General features: G+C 39.9%; 3 protein-coding genes and 1 long non-coding RNA gene across 6 annotated transcripts in view; 2 read left to right on the top strand and 2 right to left on the bottom strand.

The window, feature by feature from the left end:
* Positions 1–254: 254 nt before the first annotated feature.
* On the bottom strand, positions 255–5585 carry bbs10 (Bardet-Biedl syndrome 10). 3 transcript variants are annotated; one of them, XM_040025634.1, is made up of 5 exons: positions 4663–5585; positions 2996–3211; positions 2186–2907; positions 1942–2039; positions 1678–1791 (listed from the first exon to the last, which is right to left on the bottom strand). In XM_040025634.1, the coding sequence occupies exons 2-4, from the start codon at positions 3184–3186 to the stop codon at positions 1999–2001; spliced, it is 954 nt and encodes a 317-aa protein (XP_039881568.1). In that variant the 5' UTR covers positions 3187–3211; positions 4663–5585; the 3' UTR covers positions 1678–1791; positions 1942–1998. The 3 variants fall into 3 exon arrangements, with proteins under 3 accessions (XP_039881566.1, XP_039881567.1, XP_039881568.1); XM_040025632.1 differs by having other exon boundaries at positions 255–1791; positions 1942–2907; XM_040025633.1 differs by having other exon boundaries at positions 255–1791; positions 1942–2907; positions 5152–5585.
* A 6411-nt stretch (positions 5586–11996) lies between these two features.
* LOC120729763 (synaptotagmin-1-like) lies at positions 11997–17181 on the top strand. Its single transcript, XM_040025637.1, has 9 exons — positions 11997–12648; positions 12858–13016; positions 14623–14804; positions 15154–15267; positions 15411–15578; positions 15685–15852; positions 16056–16173; positions 16530–16663; positions 16746–17181. Exons 2-9 carry the CDS (start codon positions 12881–12883, stop codon positions 16950–16952), a joined length of 1227 nt encoding a protein of 408 aa, XP_039881571.1. The 5' UTR covers positions 11997–12648; positions 12858–12880; the 3' UTR covers positions 16953–17181.
* On the bottom strand, positions 13472–15806 carry LOC120729768. The gene is made up of 3 exons (XR_005694990.1): positions 15694–15806; positions 15124–15156; positions 13472–14705 (listed from the first exon to the last, which is right to left on the bottom strand). It is a non-coding gene; the product is annotated as an uncharacterized LOC120729768 (long non-coding RNA).
* A 2950-nt stretch (positions 17182–20131) lies between the features above and the next one.
* Positions 20132–21674, top strand: part of otogl (otogelin-like) — a 30627-nt gene continuing 29084 nt past the window's right edge. Inside the window, 3 exon segments of the mRNA XM_040026877.1 lie at positions 20132–20720; positions 21027–21069; positions 21426–21471. Of these exon segments, the coding sequence (XP_039882811.1) occupies positions 20648–20720; positions 21027–21069; positions 21426–21471 (162 nt within the window). The 5' untranslated portion in view covers positions 20132–20647.

Raw genomic sequence — 21674 nt, 5'->3', positions numbered from 1 at the left:
GTTGCCCTTCTAAATGCCTCAATCGTTTTTTGGAGATAACACTGATTATAAAAAAGGACTGTGTTTTGTGAGATGATCTGTATTTAAACCGTTTGTGTAAGGGACAAACTAGCAAGGGAATAGGCCAGGAAAATAGAAAAGGAGAAGAAATTTTAGAGAAAATCTATGAATATGAATAATACTGAGAAAAAAAGGCATTAACACATTCTCGCTTGGAAGGTTTGCAACACATAAAAATATTTCGCAACTGCACATTCCGTATTACAACAGTGTTTAATGCCTTCTTTTTTACTGCCAGACCTTGCCTTGATTCAGGACAGGATGCTATAGACCACTTTAACATTTTACTGCCACAGAAACTGCAACCAACCACAACATGGTCATAAAACTGAAAATACCATCTGTGTCTTGCAATAAAAATATATTTCGTTGGAACAAAATATACACAGTGGCAAGGTGATTAGCACTGATTGCCTCACAAAAAGATGTTCCTGAGTTTCCACCACCTTGTCGGGGCCTTTCTGTGTGGATTTTGCATGTTCTCCTTGTGTTTGCAGGGGTTCTCTCCAGGTTCTCCGGCTTCCTCCCACAGTCATGCAGTCAAGACATGCAGTTAGTGGGGTTAGGTTAATTGATCATTCTAAACTGTCCATAGATTTGAATGTAAGTGTGAATGGTTGTCTGTCTCTATGTGTTAGCCCTGCAACAGACTGGCGACCTGTTCAGGGTGTACCCTGCCTCTTGCTCTATGGTAGCTGGGAAAGGCTCCAGTTCCCCCGTGACCCTGACAAGGATAAGTGGAAGAGAATGGACAGATAGTTGGATATATCTTGTGGGTATAGAAAAATCACTGTGCCAAAAATGTATTAAAGTGCTAAGTATTTACTCCATCTTTGACATGAGGGAGCACTGAGAGAAAATATGTTTATGGCTTTTATCTTAACTAAGACACAATCTCAGTCCTCGCCTTCGTCCTCTGTACCCTCCCAGGAAGTCCTGGTGAGTCTACGCGACTGGGTGTGTAAAGCAGTGTGTGTAGGCAGGACAGCGTCCACCTTAAGGAGACTTGCGACACACTGCAATACAGCAAGAAGTAGCTGGTATTTACAGGAGACAGATTCAAGGCCCAGATCCAACTCTGAAACTTTTGACAATTTGTCACCCTCTCTACAACAATGCAAGCTTAGTTTACCATCCCCCAGAGGCCCTTCGACCTGTATAGGGCTTATAGTATTTTCTCGTTTATATACAAGGCTAAAAGGGTGGGAATCTTTTGGAAACTTACTAACAAAACTTATGACCCTTCTTTGAGACTCCAGGAAATGGTGCGGACTGTGAGAGTAAATCTTTTGAGGCACGCTCAGTAGGGCATTTGCCAAGAGCTGGGAAACAGAAGCATCTATATTTAGGTCAGGAGAAACTGAGCAACTATGTCCATGTTGTAGGAGGGCATAGTGTAAGAGAAGCTCAAATAACCCACCAGCAGATAAAACACAGCCTGGCTTTAACACACACTTTTGAATGGGCTGTATAGCGATGGATCTGTATGTGGTTTGCTCAGTCAGACTGTCTGTATGTAAAGATGCGCCTTTATGCGACTGCGGGGTACTCTTTGATGTTGTGGTTGCAGCTGCATGCATGGGCTCCCAAGTTCTAAGTAGCATGCGAATGGCATCTTGTAAAGCACATGCATACTGCTCAATCTGTCCTTCCCCTGGGGCACAGATGATCAGACTGCAGGGTTTGATGGTGATTCTTTCTTCCGAGTCCTGGAAAGCCACATGGACATACCTGTGGAAGAGACAAAACCCATACATTAAACTAAACAAAACAGCATTAACTCCTGTTTTGGAGATTACAGATAATGCTAAACTTCCTGTTGCTATCTATAACATTATACGTGCACACTACATTACTCAAGACGAAGTGTGTTTTTTATACCTGTGGGCTCCGAGCTGTATCGGCCGGCAAAAAGCCAGTGTGGCTACGTGCTCTGATTCAATCATCGAACAGTCCCAGATTGGGGTAGTTCCACTTAGCTGGGAAAACAGAGAAAGTTCATCTTCACTGACACACTCCACAAGGCACATCTCTGCCTGTGTGGCTAAAGCCAGGACAGCAGCAGACTGTTTTACTGCAGACAGAAGCACACAAACACCCAAAGTCTGCAGCTTCGCAATAACACCCTGCAGTGAGCTTTCCATCCAGGAGCTAAAGTGTAAAATACTTCTCTCCTCCTTCATTCTGCCTCTACATCCCAACTCAAGCACGTCTCCTGTGCTGAGCAATGTTGGTTGCAGCGACCCGGTGAGAACTACAGCTTTAACTGGCTGGTGGTCAGTCTTAAGCGGTGGCGTGGCAAAGTCCCTGTGGATTACCTGCCCCTCGATTAAACGTGAAGAGCGGACAGGAAAGCCAGACACAGGTGTATGGAGGGCAGGGAAGTAGTCGCTTACAAGCTGCAGAGAGAATGAAGGTAGTTGATTTTTAAACTTCCAGTGACTGAGCAGCTCACGTGTGAGGTGACTACTGAAGTCACAGTGCGTGTAACCACAGCGTGTGTGAAAAAATGATCTTAGCAGCTTTTGAACACAGAGATTGTTTGTGAGAGATGGCGTTTGTGCTTCCACAGTGAAATCTTCCCACGAAATGCAGCCTCCATAAGGGACCACTCCCGTAGCAATGAGCTCATCCAACTCCTTCAACCCAAATGCTAGCAGTTTGTCAGCCAAGTGTCTGGCAGTGGCAGCCTCTGCTGCTTTTGTTGAGCTATAAGAGTGTGACACATTAGACTCCTTGCTGGCTGCTGCATGAATCAACCGTAGCAATGATGCCAGCAGCAGGATAAAGGTTTTGGATCCATCGCCTGTTGCAGAGCTATGCTTCCAGACACACTCCACCACCATCCTAAAATGAGGAACACACAAACACGTCACCAAGGAGTTAAACCTAGAAAAATATGTATAATCATTCAAGTAAATGTTTGACTGTTAACCTGGCCAACGGATGCTCCAGATGTAGTGCCGTGAGAATGCGTGTCCCACTGCGGCTCAACATCGCCTGTCCCGTGTCTCGTGTGAACAGCACCTGTCCTCCTTCAGGGCCAAAACTGCGAAGGATGACCGCCTCCAAGACACCGACTGCCTGCAGGACATGTTCCATGTGTAAGTGCCCCAATGGCGGCATCCTTTCTCCCAGGAATGAGCACAGACTGAAATTTTAAAAAGTCAGAATTTAAACTGCGACCTGCAATAAATAAATACATAATATATACAAACCCAGTATTTTTATTCTTTAAAACATGAACCCTCCTAATTAAAACACTATTTGGATTTACACACAACATACTGGCTCGCTGTAAAGCGGTATTTAAACATTAGTGTTGCATGCAGTGTAGGAAAGGTGTCATGATAAATCTACCATGGCCGCCTGTGCTTTGCAGACACTTAAAAGCCTTTCAGAGGATACAGAGACAATTAACTAGACAGGTCTCGACTGCCTAATCAGATATATGGTTGGTAGACTTGGGATGGCTGGCGGGCCATGATTTAATTAAGGGATCTAGGACTTCATGTGTTGGAAGTTGACCTGACTGCTTAGAGAAGCAATAAGAGGGCATAACTGTAGACACTATTAGATCCTACCTAAGTGAGAAAGCAGTAATGATGATGAAGAATGTTAACAATATCTGACTCAGAGGCGTGGCTGCTTGTCTTTTTTCATATATGTGGAAACAGGAGCCACACTGGGATAGAGTGGGTTCAAAGGAAATCGAGGTTTGACTTTGACTGATCATGTAATGACAAAAACCAAAAGTAGTGCAGTTGAGGGTTTGGAGACGGCATTTCAAAGGAAATCCAAATCCAGCTTTTCTGAAGAACACAGAAATCTTGGCAATGTGATAGATCCTTATAAGCAAAGTAAGAAAATCAAATCTATGATAAATTATGTAGGTTAGAGAGTAGAGAAATATTATTTTGGTTTACAGATCTATTGGTTTCCACACTAGAAAACTGTTTACCCAAAAGCTATTGAACCATACTGTATTGAACAATATCTATAACAACAATGCTTAGTGAATATTTTTCCGTTAAACAACATTAATTATTAAAGCATGGCAATAAATATATAGTATGCAAACCATGTTTGTTTGGTTTTTTCTCGGAGAGAAACCGTTTACTTAATCAAACAGAGATTATAGTTTAACAAATGGGCAGAAATAACAGGAAAATGCTCAGATCTTTGTCAAATAAGTAAAACAGACCCACTGCCTGCAGTGTACAGCAGGGGACTCATTTATATGTGTCACACACGTCATTTGAACGGTACCTAACACTGAACCAGGAAAAGCTGTGCAGTAGAAAAATAAAAATTAGGTTCAAGAGGAATTTACCTAATAAATCAAATCTGACGCACACAAATCTCTATCTCGTTAGAAATGTCGATATATGACTTGTATTATTATTATGTATTTTCAGTGGCTTTTATGTATTTTATGCATTGTAATCTAAATGTTGACACTGTGGGCCATCAATATCGTGAAAATAAGCAGAAGAGTTCTTCTCCCTGATTAATCATAAACGTCTCGGCTCTTACCCCCCCCCCCCCGGACCTCCACTGCAGCGCACTTCCAGAGTCTCGAGACGAGGCAGGCATACTTACTTCTGGACACGACTTATGGTGGATATCGGATTTAGGGATATTATAGGGAAATTGTTAATTTCTGGAGGACGAAACGTCCACGAGGTGCACTTGCTCAAAAGCCTAGCACAGTTAGCTTTACCGATTGGGGCGGACTATATTCAGTTCTGCTCTATGAAATGTAATCGTCGGATATTCTTTTTTTTTAACTACTGTTCTTTATCTGCCAAGACCATAAAAACCACAAATAAGAGTTTCTTAGCACGAATCGACAACCTTACTGTAGCTTTAACTACAGTATACGGCAACCGGTATCATAGTTACTATGGTTACTATGCTAGCTACGTTAGCCAAATAGCTAGACTTAGAAAACCATTGAAACCACCGGCGGTTTCCGCCAGCCTATTTCATTTAAAAAATCCGGGTGTGTTTTAGAATATCTTGAAATATACCTTCTCTGATTTCTAAAAAAAAATAAAACGTGGCTTGATTTTTCAGGACTTTGCTCACCGTTAGTTAGAAAGGATCGCTCGCCTCTGTGCTTCTTCTTTGGTTGAGGTACCTTGGATTAGAAATCGCTGCTTCCACCTAGTGTATCCAGCCAAAAATGATCACAGCTACACGACATTTGTTGATCTCTTTCCAATGGTTTGCAATTTAATATACATTTAGGAAATACTGCCGGATAAGTATACCAGATATACTTAGTTGAGTTCTTTCCCCGCCACCACGCCACAAAATACAATAACGAAATAACAACAAAAAGACTTTAGTTCATATCAAAGTTATATTTATTTTATCTATCTTAAGGCTTTCCAGGCTGTTCTCGCTCCTGTCGTTAGCTGATGTTTGTACGAGACTTTATTAGCGACAATGAAAACAAGGCAGCATTCAAAGCCTGTCTGTATTTCTTCACCTTGGGGTGCTTATGGATATATTATCGCTATTAACCTAAAAAAAAAACGTTTAAGGTTCTTTGTTATTGATAAATGAGCCACATGAGAGCTGTTACTTACTTTAAACAGAATTTATTATTATTATTATTATTATTATTATTATTTAACTTTAAACAGTTTTCTTCGGGCCAAGAACTGCGTGTGACGTCACACTGGCTACCTGCTGTGACCTATCAATGCGTTCTTCGGGGTGGGCGTGGCTTCTGACATGCGAGGCTATAAATAGCCAAGAGCAACGCCAGTAAAGCTTAGTTCACAAAGCATTTATGCATCAGAGCAGCGAGTGTAATTTAAGCGCATTTAGTTTACAAACAGCACACATGTCTAGCACAACTCCAACTACACATCAAATGAATCCCACTTCTCCAATTCAGAGTTTAAATAGTACAGACTTTAACATGAATACTCCACTCACTTACACCTCAGTGGAAACTTGGGAGTTACTCATCAACCACTTTTTTGGTACAATTGTACCACAGTGGCAATCTCTGGTACCGTTCAAACCAGAGTACTGTGACTTTCATCTGCTTTCCACTTTGTTAACAGACATGCTGAAGTTTTGTAAAATCTTAGTGAGATCAACTAGGGAACCCACAGAGAATGGAGATCCAACCTCCATGCAGACCTCTGAGGTCTGTCTTCAGTCCATGGGCACAGACTGCCCCGAGAAAACAGAGGATACAGGAGCAAAGGACAGCATCCTGAATGAAAGCTCTGTGGATGACCACGGTGATAATGAAAACTTAGAAACTCCAGGACTGGAGGCTGAAGCAGCCCTAGACTGCATATCTGTGGGTAATTCAAACACACAACTCGAAACAATAGACACAGCAAAGCCAAAAAAGAGCTGTATGAAGAAAAACTTCACAGCTGATACAAAAGACTTTGACAAAACAGAATCTTGTCTCCTGGAAAACAATGTGAAGCTAGAAGTACCCGAGTCTGACACTGAGTGTTTAACTTTTTCTAGTATCGGTCCGCTGTCTGAAGACCAGGGATTGGAGGCTCAACCAGTTGTAGGCTGCATATCTGTAGACAACTCAAGCTACAGAGATGAAACAGAAAGTCGAGGACTGAAAGATGAGGCAACCCCCAGATTTCAGGGATTCCTCAGTGACAGTGAGTCTTTAACTTCTTGTCAGATCAGTCCACTATCTGATTCTCTGAGCGAGGAAAAGTTGTGTGTCAACAAAGTTATTCAGATGGTGGTTTCAAAGGCCATAGACAACGTCGCCTCTAAACACAAGCTCTTCACAGAGCGCCTCACTCCTGACTGCATTGGTGATCGCCTGCTTGAGAAAATGTGGCCAGAAATTAATGACAAACATTTGGATCTATCTCCAAAAAGCCTAAAAAATATCCACGAGGCCATTTTAAAGGATCTTTGCAAAACACACAAATGCAAGGAAAAATATTTGATTTTTAGTCTGAGGGAGCAGCTTGATAACATTACTGTTCCAATCTTCACCAAACACCTGCTGGGATTACCAAAAAGAGTACTCAGTGTATCTAAAAACTGGGACGAGTACTGGGAGCTTGTGGAAAAATTCACTAGAGATCTGGTAATACACAGTATGGCCGAACTAAATGAGACGACGACATGGCATTCAGGAACAACTGACTTCATTGTACAGAGGCTTAGCCAAAAGATCTGGAACAAAATTTTGTCCAAAAAATATAAAATCTCCCTAGAGAACATTGAAGAACTCAGCTTGACAGTATACAATGATCTCCATGAAAAGTGGCATTCTCCAGGACAGTTCATGAAGTTAAGCAACCCAACAGTTGACGAAATAATTGTCAACACTTTCAAAAAACATGCCAAGCTGAAGAGACAAAGTATCATCTCTAGGATTTTCTCATCTGCACACTAAATGAGTGCAAATGAGAAAAAGGTGTGCTATTTTAAGACAAGCACACGTGCTTGTCTTAAAATATTTATTTAAATTGGTCCATCTCATCTAAACTTAGTTTTAAAACCAAGTTTAGATGAGATGGACCAATTTTAATTGGTAAAAAAAAAAAAAGAGTGGTTAAAATAACCACTCTTTTTCTCCTGCCTTCCTTCCCTCATCCCCAACTGGCCAAGGCAGATGGCCACCCCATTCCTGAGCCTGGTTCTGCTGGAGGTTTCCCCCTTGTAAAAGGGGGTTTTTCCTTCCCACTGTCGCCAAAGTGCTTGCTCTTGGGGGTTGGAGTTTCTGTGTATTATTGCATGGTCTTGACCTTGCAATAATACACCTTGAGGGAAGTGGAGGGGGGGGGGGTTGGTTTGGCACCGTTTCTTAACTTAAAATGTCCAATTACAACAGGACATTTTAAGTTAAGAAACAGTGCCACACCAAAATAAATAAAAAAAAAAATAAAAAATAAAATAAAATGAAATAAAAATACATTTTGTGTTGTTTCATTTCATTTGCTGAAAATGGGATATCAGATTAGTTTAGTGTGTAAATAAAATACCTTCCATCTGGTGTTGTACCTCTCGCTGTCTTTCTGTAACGTAGATCACAAGCCAATATTTTCCCCATGACTCCACCAATCAGCTCGTGTCAATCTGGAGTTTACCTGCATACATCCTGTTCACTCTGTCAGAAGTTTGGCGCCTGCTAGTGATTTAGGAAACACCCCCAGATTGCCTGGTGATAGTCACAGTTTAGTGTGGGCAGTAGCCTGCTCAATACAGTGTATAATTACGTATATATCTATAGCGACTCATTACGTTATAACTACATTAGTGTACTTTGTTTCCTTAGCTCAGGCCTGCTGGAGATTGCCTTTACTCTCAGAGGGACTTATCCGAATTAAAACAGGTCTCTAACGTAGAGCATAGAATAGAACTTTATTAATCCCTTTGGGGAGGTCAATTTATTGTTTATTTTTGAGCATGTGGTTTCTTTGTCTGTTCTTCCCATCCTCACTCAACCTTAAAAAAGCAGTGCAGCTGCATGGCTGCAGATGTATGTATGTTCCCTATGTTTGCTAGTACCACTTAATTAAATAACCTGAGCTCTTTTTACGCCTCCACTTCACAGAATTCAATAATTAAATAACAACCCAAAAAGTTTCAGTTCTATTTATTGTTCATTCTTATGGCTTTGCACCTCTGACACACAAGGATAAATTCAGCAGCGTGTGAGAAAGAGGAGGAGAAAGTCGGAGCAGGGAGCACCAACCTAGAGATGAAGAAGAGAACAAGAGAGATCAGACATGATATAGCCAAAAAAATATTGTGATAACAGATTTTCCTCACATCACCCAGCCTTTATTTCTAGTACACACTACAACAAGTAATAAGAAATATTTAGTGGAAAAGAGAATACAGGTCAGGTAAAAAAGGAAAGTCAATTTTAGTTTTTTATTTACCTGAGCAGCAGATTGCAGATACTAGTATTAAAAATACTCCAGTAAACTCTGAAGTACTGATTCAACTTGTTTACTTATGTAAAGGTGAAAAGTACAGGCTCTGCCATATACTCAAAATAGTAAAGACAGTAAAATTAGATATTTCAATGACATTTCTACCTGCTATTTTTGTGCAAAGCTAAACTTGCTATATCATAATAATAGAATTATATTAGTACATTAGAATAAACTCAAGTATTTTCTGAGCCACAACATGCAAAAAACATGGAGACACAGCTTCATGACAGGAATTACAGGAATAGATTATTTAAGACAGTAAGGGAAGGCTGTGGTTTAGGAGGGAAAGCTGCCACGGTTGTGTTTCAAGTTCTGTGTTAATATGTTTAAGTATTGTATTCCTGGGTTTGGTTATCCTTATTTCTTAAGTCTTAGTGATCTTAGTTCTTCTTCCCTTGGTATTTATCCTTGCCTGTGTTAAGTCTCTGTTGCCTATGTCTCCCCAGTCACTGCGCTTTAGCTTATACGTCTAGAGTTGGTGTCCTCTGTCACTACGTGTTCCCTGAGTCCTACCTCTAGGTTTTTTTTTAAATTTGCTGTCAAGCTTCCTGTTTTATTTTGATAGTCCTTGTCCTTTGTCAGCGTATCTGTTTTGCTTCCTCCCTGCGTCGTCATGTCTAATTAGGTTCAGCTGTGTCTCCCTCCTGTTGTCTACTCTTTACCTTGTGTGTATATTTAGTGTGTGCTTCCTTCTGCTCCTTGCTGGTCTGTCTGCGTGTTGTTCCTTGTGTGTCTCTGTGTTTCTTCTGCCCTTTTTCCCCATGTCTGCTGGTTCCTCATTTCTTGCCCATGTTTCCATCCACAGGTTATTTGTTTTCCTTAGCTTTTCCCCAGTTTTGGTTCATTTGTCAGTTTTTCTGTCCCTCACCAGACGTGTCAAGAGCATACTAATTGGAGCATAGATGAAAAATGGACAAAAAGTGCCCCATGCTGAGGTTAAGCTCAACTAAAGGCAAGCCCACAGGACCTTCTGGGGCCCCTACTTTTATAGGTAGTGGTCTACTACACCCATCCTCTCTAAATTTCCATTCTTGATCTCATCTCTGGCAGGTGGTCAACTCTGAAAAGTCAGTAAATTCCAGTTCCTTTGTTCACCACCATTAGCAGGTCACTCTGACCTGAAAGACTTTAGGGCACAGGTACCATCTGTCTTGCACTATAAAACCTTTGATGCTGTGCAAGACATGGCATCCAAACACAAATCTTACTATATTGATTACTTGGGCTCAGACCACCCTATGTGTTGTTAGATAAATGCAGGACTTCCAAAATAGAGTACATGAAACATTAAATGAGAAATGTAACGAAGTGTCACATGGTGCCAACCTTCATGACTTATAGTTCAACTTGAGATAACATTACACTCTTCAGTGTTACATACTGTTTCATTGGGAGTTTTTTTATATATAAATGAGTTATGATCATAAATTTACTGATTAATTAATGATTTCTGAGTAAATAATGATTATACTCTTAACATATATTGTTTTCAACCTGAAAAAGGTCAAAGGTCATACTCATGAAATCTATATATGATAAATGTTGGATATTTGTATTTTGTTGTAACGTGTCTCTGGTAAAAGTTGTTTATACAGCTTCTTGTCCTAAAATTAAGCTTATTTACTAAAATAAGGCCAATAATTGTGATTTCTCACAGGTGAACGCAGGATTAGCAGCACATCTCTGGCCTGCAGGCCTTCTCTATAATAAATTCACTAAAAGCATTCAAAACAGTTTGTAGTGACCAAATAAAATACAGTGCTACTATTTTCTACATGTCACAAACAGCAACTTACATTGATCTCCATGTTTCCCAGCCCATCCCCCAAACCCTCTCTTTTCCCTCTGTCTCATCCCTCCTTCTGTACAGTATCTCTAGGTCCTCAAGGTGAATGAGGCGGGGCAGGAACCTGATCTCAGTGTTGCTGCAGAAACCACATCCTAAGTTTCTAAATCAGGCAACATCATCCATACATAGATAGTATGAGACAGTTCTGCAGCTACTGCCAGATGTACAGATGCGCGCATGCACACAAACACGCACGCATACCGAGCCGTCCACGCTGAATGTAAATGTCCTCTATTGCTGAAGTCTCAGTATGCTAACGAGCTGTTAAAATGCCATGTCACTACACTAATGAATATACATCAGTGGCCTGGTGAGGGTGACCTGCGGGGATGGGACAGAGGTCACAAGAGGTGGGGTGGCAGAAATCAGGACCAGTGCTCCCATGAGACCTGAATGCACAGAACAAATTCACCAGAACACACACACACACACACACACACACACACACACACACACACACACACACACACACACACACACACACACACACACAGAGGGAAGCAACACAAGATGACTGAGCTGCCATTTCACCTATACCCACCCCACCCTTTCTCTCGCGCTCGCTCCTGATCCAGCTCTCGCACACCTGCACTGTTCTTCTTTATGTCTAAGAACGCACAAGACACAAAAACAAAAGGACAACGGCCAGCGTGGTGGTCCTTACCTCACCGTTCTCATCTGCGTCTCGTGTTCTGTCATCTTTTATCTTCCTCCTGCATTTTTGTGTAAGGAAAAGAATTGCCCGCAAGTCCGAATATTGCTGCTGGGACGCTTTAATACAGGTATGTCTCTATTTTCTATTAATTTCAAATGTTGTTTCATCAGTTGAAATGTTTTTTTCTGTCCTGACTGTGGTGAACCTAAATATTAACTATGTGAAGACTCATGAATACACAATGGTAAATATTTATTATATTGTCTACTGGATACAGTCTTGGTCATTTAATAATATGTAAAATCATAACTAGTAAAGGGAACTTCCTCTGAAGGAACAAACCTTTGGAGGTTGATATATATGCTAAGCTGTATATTATCTAAACATTTAGGTGAATTTGACACCTTTTATACATATTGTTACATATTACATATTACCTTCTGTTTTAGAATAGAGTCATACATGTTGATTAAGTGTCTTGCATCAAATTAGCTCTTTTTTCTAAATGTTGTAGAATCTGTCATAGGACATGGACAGCTGAACATTTTATCATGTATTTTGAGCAATGCTGTTTAGAATACATGATAATATCACCAGTGTCAGAGCTCTGTAATATTGTAGATATAGTGTTTGGAAGAACTCCTGATTCCTTTGGGTATCCCTTTAATTCTGCTTGCTCCTGCAACTCTTAGTAACAGTGGTGTATCTTTTCAGACAAAATTGGTGTATGATCCTGAAAATGCAGACATAAAATGAGATCAGTATCTGTGTGTGATCCCATCTGCTGATTCAGCCTCAGATACTCAATCCTCGCGATGTCTGCAGAATAGAATATAACGTACCAAAACAGTTTTGCATTTGGGAGCCAACTTTTGGCAAATTAACTTCCCCTCACTTAGTTTGTTTGCCTTTGTTAAACATCACCTTGGCACATGATTTTCACCTTTGGCAGCTCATTGTGGAACAGCAGAGGTCCACGCATGACGCTTCAACCTCCCACCTCACCAAACACCTCCATGTCAGCAGTTTGGCAGAAAGAGAGAGAGAGAGAGCAGCTTTCACATCCTGTTTTCAAGTGTTTTTGCCAGGCCAGCAGAAACAAGAGAAGTCATTTCTCACTGATGGTACAGCATCTATAAGCACATTACTGCTATCTGATCAATAACAAATATGGAAACTCTCCTTTGTGTGTATCCGTGTTGATATTGTTTGTTTGGATGGTTCTACGGAAAGTTTGCAACAGTCTTCTATTTTATGGAAGTATAATGTTCTCTTTATTGCGCGTGCTGTGATGTTTTTAGGGCTGAGCAATCTTTTTTCTTCATCTCACCAGTTTCTGTCGTCACTCTTCTAATAATGACTGGGAACCGCCGAGTTGAACCAAGCACCTCAGCTACCCCTACCCATCTGCCAAATGCAACTACCACGCCAGACCAAAAACCTGGAGGCCACAGTCTTAATAAGTTCATGAGTGAACTTCACAGCATCCACAGTGAGTTCGAGAAATGACTTAATGATAAAATGTATGAATTAACATTTGTAACCAGGAAAATTAGGAAAAAGGATTATAAAAATTATGAATGTGAGCAAGTTACATTTTTTTCTAGCTGCTACGGGGATTTGGTGAAGTATATGAAGAAATTAAGAAACTTGTGCACTATTAAGAAATTTGAACATCTCACATTTCTTATTAGTATTATCGGTGTTTTCCCAGTCAGCTGGAGGACTGGGATCGGATAGCTGCAATGATTCAGTCAGATATTATCCCCTAACAGCAAACAGTAATGCAAGTGATATATTTTCAACAATTATTTTTGAAGGCCAAAGCACAGAACAACATCTAAAATGCCATATTTGACACATTTGCTTTTATGGAGCAAATATCCCACATTAAACATATAGACATATTTTAAATTATATAGATTTAATTTTAAAATACCCTCCCTGGTAGTAGTGCATTACAAGTTTGTGTGACAATCATAGTTGGAAATCATTCTTTTTATATTTTTGTTGTTGTACTTCAGACTAAGTAAGTCAAATGTATTTATATAGCACTGTTTACAGATATATGTTGCATTATGCTACAACAATTAAGAGACAATACCAATAGACAACAACATTAAAACAGAATAAAAACTTAAAAAGAAGAAGAATGTCAACTGAACGCCCAATTTAACAGTATTCTTTTCAAAAAAAGATTTCACAGAGATAAACTGTTCCAGAGCCTTGGTGCCACAGACTGAAAGACTCGGCCCCCCCTATTCTTCAGTCTTGTATGAGGGACAAATAATAGATTTTGAGATATGTAGTCTGGAGCTTTTCCATTTAGTGCTCTGTAGGGAAGTGTGAGAATTTTAAAACAAATTCTAAAATCAACTGGGAGCCAATGTAAAGAGGATAAAACAAGGGTGATGTAAGCTCACTTGCCAGAGTGCATTAGGAGTCTGGCTGCAGCGTTTTGTATTGCTTGGAGGCGTGACAGAAATGATTGTTCTAAGCCAGTAAATAAGGCATTAGAATAATGTAGGCGCAATGACACAAACGCATGAACAATTTTCTCTAGTTCAAAGAAGATTATAGCTTGCAATTTAGAAATGTTCCTTAAATGAAAGAAACTAACTTGAGTTACACATGCGTACCGCTTGGACAGCCATATGCATGCACATTTTTTGGAAAATTTAAAATTGCATGCCAAATGACAAAAATGTAATCTTGGAGATGGTGATGTCCCTTGAAACGACACTTCAGAACAAGCACTTGAACTATGCTGTGATAATACCATGACATGACAGATGATAACACCTTGCAATATGTTTTAATCTGGATTAACATAACCCCAAATTATGGTCTAAAATTTCCATGGATTGTGCCCTCATAGATAACACTGTAGAGCTGTACAGTTGATTTACAATAAATGCAAAATTCCATAAAGACTTAAAGTACATAAAGTGTTCACTTTATGTACTCTTAATTCAGACAATGTAGAAATTTGTTTTATTTCATTTTGCCTTAAAACTATTTTAAGAGAAAACAACAAGAACTAAATATTTTGTCAAACATTTATGTATGATTAATCTCTGTGTTTTGTGGATTTGCAGTGCCATCATGGGCTGTCGCTGCCCTTTGTATCGTGAGCCTGTGTATGGTGCTGTCCTGCGCTGTGTGCGTATGGAAGAAGTTCCTAAAAAAGGGGGACAAGGGCAAAGAAAAGGACAAGAAAAAGGGGAAAGAGAAGAGTAAGGGAGGTTGTGACACTGAAATGGATGGAGGTTACAATGAGGTAAGCTGTAAAAACACACAGTCTGTCTCCCCCCCCCCCTCTCCCGCCTGCAGACGCATTGTCCTTGCAATGTATCACAGTCCTGACATCCGGGTCATCCAGGACTACTAAAACTGTCAGTGTGTGTTCAGACATATGGATGTTTTGTACTCCTTCATGTTGTAATAAGAGTTGAACTATGGTGTGAGATAACTTGTTCTGGACTTTAATCAAAGCTGTGTGTCACACATTGCTCATGTATCATCTATTTCTGTGTCTGGTTGTGTGAGGGTACACAACATACAGAAGGAACATCCTCACAAGTTGTAGCACAGATTACCTGATGTGATGCATGTCTGTCTGCATGCAGTCCCTGAAAGATGAATGTGACAAAGAAACAGAGCTGTCAGATAACGAGCCCAAGGAAGACGAGAAGCTGGGCAGACTACATTTCACATTAGACTACAATTTCACAGATAATACGGTGAGTCCCAGCTATTCACTATGATGCGTTTTGCCCACCATCTGCCAGCTCTCAAAATGTCACATTTGAATACTTTTCTTCTCCCTGTCAATTAGCCAGAGTCTCTTTTCTCCCCCTTACATTCCCCTGTTATCATGTTCCAGCTGGTGGTAGGCATCTTGCAGGCTGCAGAGCTACCTGCGATGGATGTGGGAGGAAGTTCTGACCCTTACGTTAAACTCTACCTGCTACCAGACAAAAAGAAAAAGTTTGAAACCAAAGTTCATAGAAAGACCTTAGAACCCAACTTCAATGAGACTTTCACATTTAAGGTAAATTGTAATACACCAACATAAATAAAAGTCATTTCCCCTGACTAGCAGCTCTGTTAATATATGTGCAAAATGACTGCCTTTAATCATGTTCTCTGCTCTGCAGGTACCATACACTGAGCTGGGCGGGAAGAGCCTTGTGATGACTGTGTATGACTTTGACCGTTTCTCAAAACATGATGCTATTGGAGCTGTGAAGATACCCATGAGCAGTGTGGACTTCAGCCAGTCTCTGCAAGAGTGGAGGGACCTGCAGAAGGCAGAGAAGGAGGAGGTAGGAGAATATTATGACAGGGGGAGGGTGAAGAAGGGAGGAGCACAGAAGATGAATGCGTTTAGCTTTTTAAATACTACACAAAGCATTTCAGTCTTAGGAACTCCAGCTTCTTTTACTAATTAATAATTTATGCATTAAAATTTATTAAACATTCATCGAATGTGATACTCCTCTTTTTCACTACTCCTTGTGTGTATTAGAGTGAACGGCTTGGAGACATATGTTTGTCCTTGAGGTATGTCCCTACAGCAGGGAAGCTGACAGTGGTGATTTTGGAGGCCAAAAATCTGAAGAAAATGGATGTGGGTGGATTATCAGGTGAGTTAAGCAGCAAAAACTTTGAAATCATCTCAGATTTAAAGCCTTTGGCAATAATCTTTTTGACCTTTTTTTAGTACTGATAATTTTCATGATTCAGTGCAAACCAATTAATACAAAATCTAAACATCTAAACATATGTCTCTCTGTGTAATTGATGACTTCACCAGGTGCTCTCTTCAAACTCCAGATTTGGTAGTGCTGGCTCAGTTTTGGTCTTCTAAATGCCTTTTTAGTACTGTGCCCACTTTCAAAAAGAGGACAATTGATGTTGTGTTTCATTGATGGAGTTACTGCATCCATGCCAGGCCGTTGGTCTGCTCTGTGACATAAAAACTCCCTGTTCTCATTTCCAGACCCATATGTGAAGATCCACTTAATGCAGAATGGGAAAAGACTCAAGAAAAAGAAAACAACAATTAAGAAAAACACTTTGAACCCTTACTACAATGAATCCTTCAGCTTTGAAGTACCTTGTGAACAGATAGAGGTACACATTTTTAATTGCAAATACAAGCACACAAATACAATAATCAGCACTGATATTTGTGCATCTGTATTTTCATTTGTAGAAGGTGCAGGTAGCAGTGACTGTGCTGGACTATGACAAGATTGGGAAGAACGACGCTATTGGGAAGGTGTTGCTGGGCGGGAACAGCACTGGAACTGAGCAACGCCATTGGTCAGACATGCTGGCCAACCCCCGGCGGCCAATAGCCCAGTGGCATAGCCTTCAACCAGAAGATGAAGTCAATGCACTAATTTCCAACAAGAAATGAAAGCCTGGAGGGATATAAAACTCAGCATTTACCTCAAATACTTCTAATTTTGGTTCCTTTAGAATGTTAAGCAGCTTAACTGACTAATTCTACTCAATGATAACTTGCTTTAGCCATGACAATATCCAAGTCTTTAAAACAGGCTGCAAGCTTTTCATTCCCTCCTCCTGCTTCTGCCTTATCAAAGATGCATCACTATGTACAGTGTTATTAAAGCAAATTACATTTTTTTACTTGTAAGTGTCATCTGTTCTATGATGTCCACCAAGCAAATTACACTTACGCAATAGACAAGCCAAAGGGCTGAAAATAGGCACTTGTATGACTGCTATTAAGTGCCTGATTCATTCTTTTGAAATTCATTTAGGTACGTTAAATTTCTATTGTATTCCACTGTAACATTTTACAAGAAAAATAATATCATTAAAGGTTAATATAGTGCACTGTGACTGAGGAGCCAAGAAAGAGAAGCCAAGATAATTTCTAGGCGGCACTTACAGACTTGTTCCTTTGCTCTAGCCAAAGTGGAGAGTGGGAACAGGCCCAAATCTCAACAGGAATATTTTATTTTTCCTGTCTTGACAGAATTTGAAAATAGGAATTTGTCACATTTGCCTTTCTTGTTTTGCCACAAAAGTAAACCATGGGCATTTCTAACAGGGACTAGTGATGAACACAGACTTTGTATAGCCATGCAGAATGCTAAAAGAAACTGAAGCAAATAAATTGTTTTAAGCTCGTAATTGCATAAGCCACAAAGTGGCAATTTCTGCAAAATAACACAAAAAAAACCCCAATTCACTCTTTAATGACAGGTCTTTATTTCTAAATTTTAACCGGTGGGAAACAGTATTTGTTAATCCTAATTGTGCATAAAATTGCATTAAACCATGACCCATCCTTTCTCATTTTGGGGATATAGGTGTACACACATTTTTTTTTTCTTTGATTAAAAAATATATCTGTGAAGTGCAGATGGCCACACGATATAGTGTAAAGTAATAATGTGCACATAGTGAGCGCTGTAGTGTTTTGTCCTCATGTATACATAGACAGACAAATAGGAATTCCATGAAAAAAATTATGGAGGAAGTTCATTTTCATTGAGGAACAACAAGGGTGCATTATTAGAAGTGTAGATAATAGCTATCCTAATATATGCAGCTTTAATTATTTTAATAAACTGGTCCTTTAAACAGCTCAGAGGGAAAGGCCTCTGTGTATACTACAAAGCCTAAAGCCCCACAGAAAAATAATATTTTTTCTCAAATAATTAATTCATTGCCATGCTGCATTTTGCTGTGTTTAGAGAGGTTACATCCATTATAGTAAACAGGCATGTGAACAATAATGATACCATAATCGCTACTGCAGTTACTGACTTTAGGTGGGAAAGCTCAGGACAACCTCACAACAAATCTATTTTTGGTTTCAGTTTTTAGGGATCTGACTTTAAAAGTAATAATAAAAAAAATGTTCAGATTGCTTTGATAAGACTGCTTCTGTATAACAAAAGATTCAAGTGTAAAACTCTGAGTTCGACATCTCAGCTGCCTGAGGAGACCCTGACTTATCCTGTCTATGCAGAACTAACTGGATAATTAAGTTTTACCATGTGCAAAACCCAGAGGATGTTACCTGAAATTAATAAAACATTTAGTGTGTTATCAGTTCTGTTCCCTGTGGGAGATTTACACTAATGTTTGGTGATTTCATAGCTGTAATGAGTGATTTTGCAGCCAGTGCATTAAGAGCAAGTTTTGTTTGGATTCTGTAAGGCTATAGCTTATGAAGCAGTCCATCCAGTGCTAGTGGTGTGGCAGAGAGACCTGTAAGTGTGCCAGCGAAGCAAAACTTTCTATCCTGTCCCCAGCAGGGCTCCATCACTGCTGAATCCCCTCCTTCTAAACCCTTTCTCTCCTCATTTAACAGTCCTTTGGGGCTGCTACAACATGCATCAGCATGAAAAAAGCTGAAGTGTATTAAATTATTGTGAGAGATCCCATCTGGAGGTGCTGAGACTTGCGACGTCCTCCTTTTTGTCTTCACACTAACTCTGTAAACTGCAGATGTCGCTGTAGAGGCATTTTGATCAGAACTTAAAATCATGGACAGGCCTACCTTTGGCATTTTTCATGGAGTCAACTATGTAATGGTGACATGATATGTTTTTTTTTACAGGCAGCAAGCAACAAAGTGCTGAAAGATACAATTTAAAATAGGTTATTTGCTTGGTTGTCCGCTATGTGTACAAACAACAATGGTCCACCCCATGTTAATGACTTACTTTTTTTTTTTCTTGAATGATTCACAGGTCCATATTGAGAATGGAACAATGGCGCAGAGATTATGACTGTCACCCCACAGCAAGGCAGGCTGGGACTTTTTGGGAAGTTTACATGTTCTGCTCTGGCTGCATCTGGGTCTTTATAGCTTCCTTCCACAGTCCAAAAACATGCATACTTACTAAATGTAGTAAAAAGATCACAGCTGACACCAGATGACACTGGCGAAGTGTGGTGGCAAGTGCTGTGCAATAACATAGCTTTGTCTGTGTTAGTGTAGGTTGAAATAAAGTTAACGTGAAAGCACAGATTCTTTGTTATGTGTAGCAAGAGAAAGTTATTCCTGCGCGAATAGTCCAGTAAGCAGTGCAGTAATATACACCAGTATTTACTGGTGTAACATCTTCCGGTGTGGCTGAATTAAAACAATTCCCCAAACAAGAGTGGAACAACACTTCTCAAAGTGATAAGAAAGACTCATTGCCAGTTACTGCAAACACCTGATTGCAATCCTTGCTGCCAAGGGTGGCACAACCAGTTGTTAGGTTTAAGGGGCAATTTATGCCTGTTAATAAATCAAATTATAATTTTTAAAAACTGCATTTAGCATTTAATTAGGTTATCTTTGTCTAATTTGTCTAATTGAAATTAGTTCAGATATCTTAAACATGCAAGAAACAAAAGAAAAATGTATTTTTTTTATTTGTTTGTATTTATGTATTCATTTTATTATTATTATTTTTGTATTTTTTTTATTTGATTTATTTATTTATTTTTGCTTTGCTACCTTTACATATGGTAGCTTTAATCATTTTCACACATCTTAGCATCAGTGTTCGTATTCCTTTTTAGCTAGCTAACCTACTTTTCTGTTAGCTAATGGACTAAGTTTACTTCAGGGCTGTCTTCCAGAAGGGCTTTTACTCCTGTTGTTTTCTTTTCAAATATATGTTTGTTGTTTTTATGGTTTGTTTTGGCTAATAATGTCTATATAACCAACTTTTGTGAACTGGACTCTTAATTCGAAGCTCTCTAGTTCATTTCCCCCCTGCTTGTTTCTCTGTTTGTGTCTCTGACAAGGGTCCCACCCCACAAGTGATTTTACGGTACATTCAGGTGAAAACCTCTGTTATGGAGGGGCAGCTTTGTAGGCTCACACGGAGGCAAACGGTCAAGCCAACGTCAGCCTGCTGGCTGAAGATGCAGTGATAGAGAGCAAAGCAACAGGCTTACCTGCGCAACAGGTGTAGGCTACTCGTCAGCTGGTCAGGGGGGGCTGTCTCCACCAGGTACGTTTTAGAGGTACAACCAGGCATCGTACCGGTTCAACAAACACCCTGAACTCTTTCCTCTCGGGACAGTTGAGATGCACCGTTAACGTTTCGGCGAGACTTCCTTTCGGACTCTGAGATGAACTTAAAGTGGACAGTGAAACGATTTCTTCTTATGTCGTTTTCAGTCTCCCACTTGCTGTTACTTGAGGGTAAGTCAGACACATCCAGACTTCTGTAGATGTTAATGTTATTGATATTATATGATGTGTTACAAGTATGAGACAATATTTACATAAATAAGCCACAAAATCCTTGAGGTCTTACAAGTTATTTTCGACTCATCTCTCCTTTCTTTTATCAGTATTAGCACTCACAGATGGTAATACAATTTTACAACTGTCTGCTTAACACGATGTACACTTTGAGATGTATTTTGATTTTACACCTATAAGATACCTTTGACTGAGATGAGTAAGGCAGAAACCTTAATGCTGATTTTATAACTTTGCATTTAGGAGTTCAGAGTCGACTTTCAGTGGCAGAAGGAAGACCACAGAGGTAAATAAAAGAAAGAATACTAAACATGTTGCTGTCTACTAATGTACTAATGCTATCATCTAATGTATTAATACAGTATTAATACATTAGATGATACAAATGAAAAGTCATTTTTTTCATATGTCATTCTTACACATTGCTCTAGGGTGAACATGATAAATGCATTTACACTTCCTGTATGGTGTATATGACAGAGACAGTGTATGAGAGTGTGTGTCTGTGTGTGCCTGCACATGTGCGTGTGAGAGTTCAGTACAGAGAGGTTTCAAGTCTAAATTCAAGTGGTGTAAAGTGCACTTAAGTCTCCCCTCTGACTGTTTCTTCCCACTAATGTGCATGTTTGTGTGTGTGTGCAGAAGAGCTAATGCACTCCGGAGGAAACGGGATCTCCTCGGGGAGGAGGTTTGTACACTACACCTAAGAGAACCAGAGGAGGTCAGGGCACCCACATGCGCACAACACCCTAACCGGCACAAAGCTGTCTTTGTAGAGAATGAGACACACTCACTAACTTGTACACTTTCTCCCACTCAACTTGACGCAACTGTTATCTTACAGGAGCAGTTAGAGCAGTGGTACAGAAACGTCAGTGTCAGCGATGTTGT

This window comes from Simochromis diagramma, unplaced genomic scaffold, assembly GCF_900408965.1.
Source record: "Simochromis diagramma unplaced genomic scaffold, fSimDia1.1 OVJJ01000293.1, whole genome shotgun sequence".
Lineage (NCBI taxonomy): Eukaryota > Metazoa > Chordata > Actinopteri > Cichliformes > Cichlidae > Simochromis > Simochromis diagramma.
Note: the sequence above shows the minus strand (reverse complement) of the source record. Positions and strands in the feature narration are given on the sequence as shown.

Coding starts and splice junctions, on each gene's coding strand:
- bbs10 (XM_040025632.1), bottom strand. CDS start 3,186: ATGCCGCCATTGGGGCACTTACACATGGAACATGTCCTGCAGGCAGTC. Junction 2,908..2,995: donor CTGGAGCATCCGTTGGCCAG/GTTAACAGTCAA, acceptor TCCTCATTTTAG/GATGGTGGTGGAGTGTGTCT. Junction 1,792..1,941: donor ATACAGCTCGGAGCCCACAG/GTATAAAAAACA, acceptor TCTCTTCCACAG/GTATGTCCATGTGGCTTTCC.
- LOC120729763 (XM_040025637.1), top strand. CDS start 12,881: ATGACTGGGAACCGCCGAGTTGAACCAAGCACCTCAGCTACCCCTACC. Junction 13,017..14,622: donor TGAACTTCACAGCATCCACA/GTGAGTTCGAGA, acceptor GTGGATTTGCAG/TGCCATCATGGGCTGTCGCT. Junction 16,664..16,745: donor TACCTTGTGAACAGATAGAG/GTACACATTTTT, acceptor TTTCATTTGTAG/AAGGTGCAGGTAGCAGTGAC.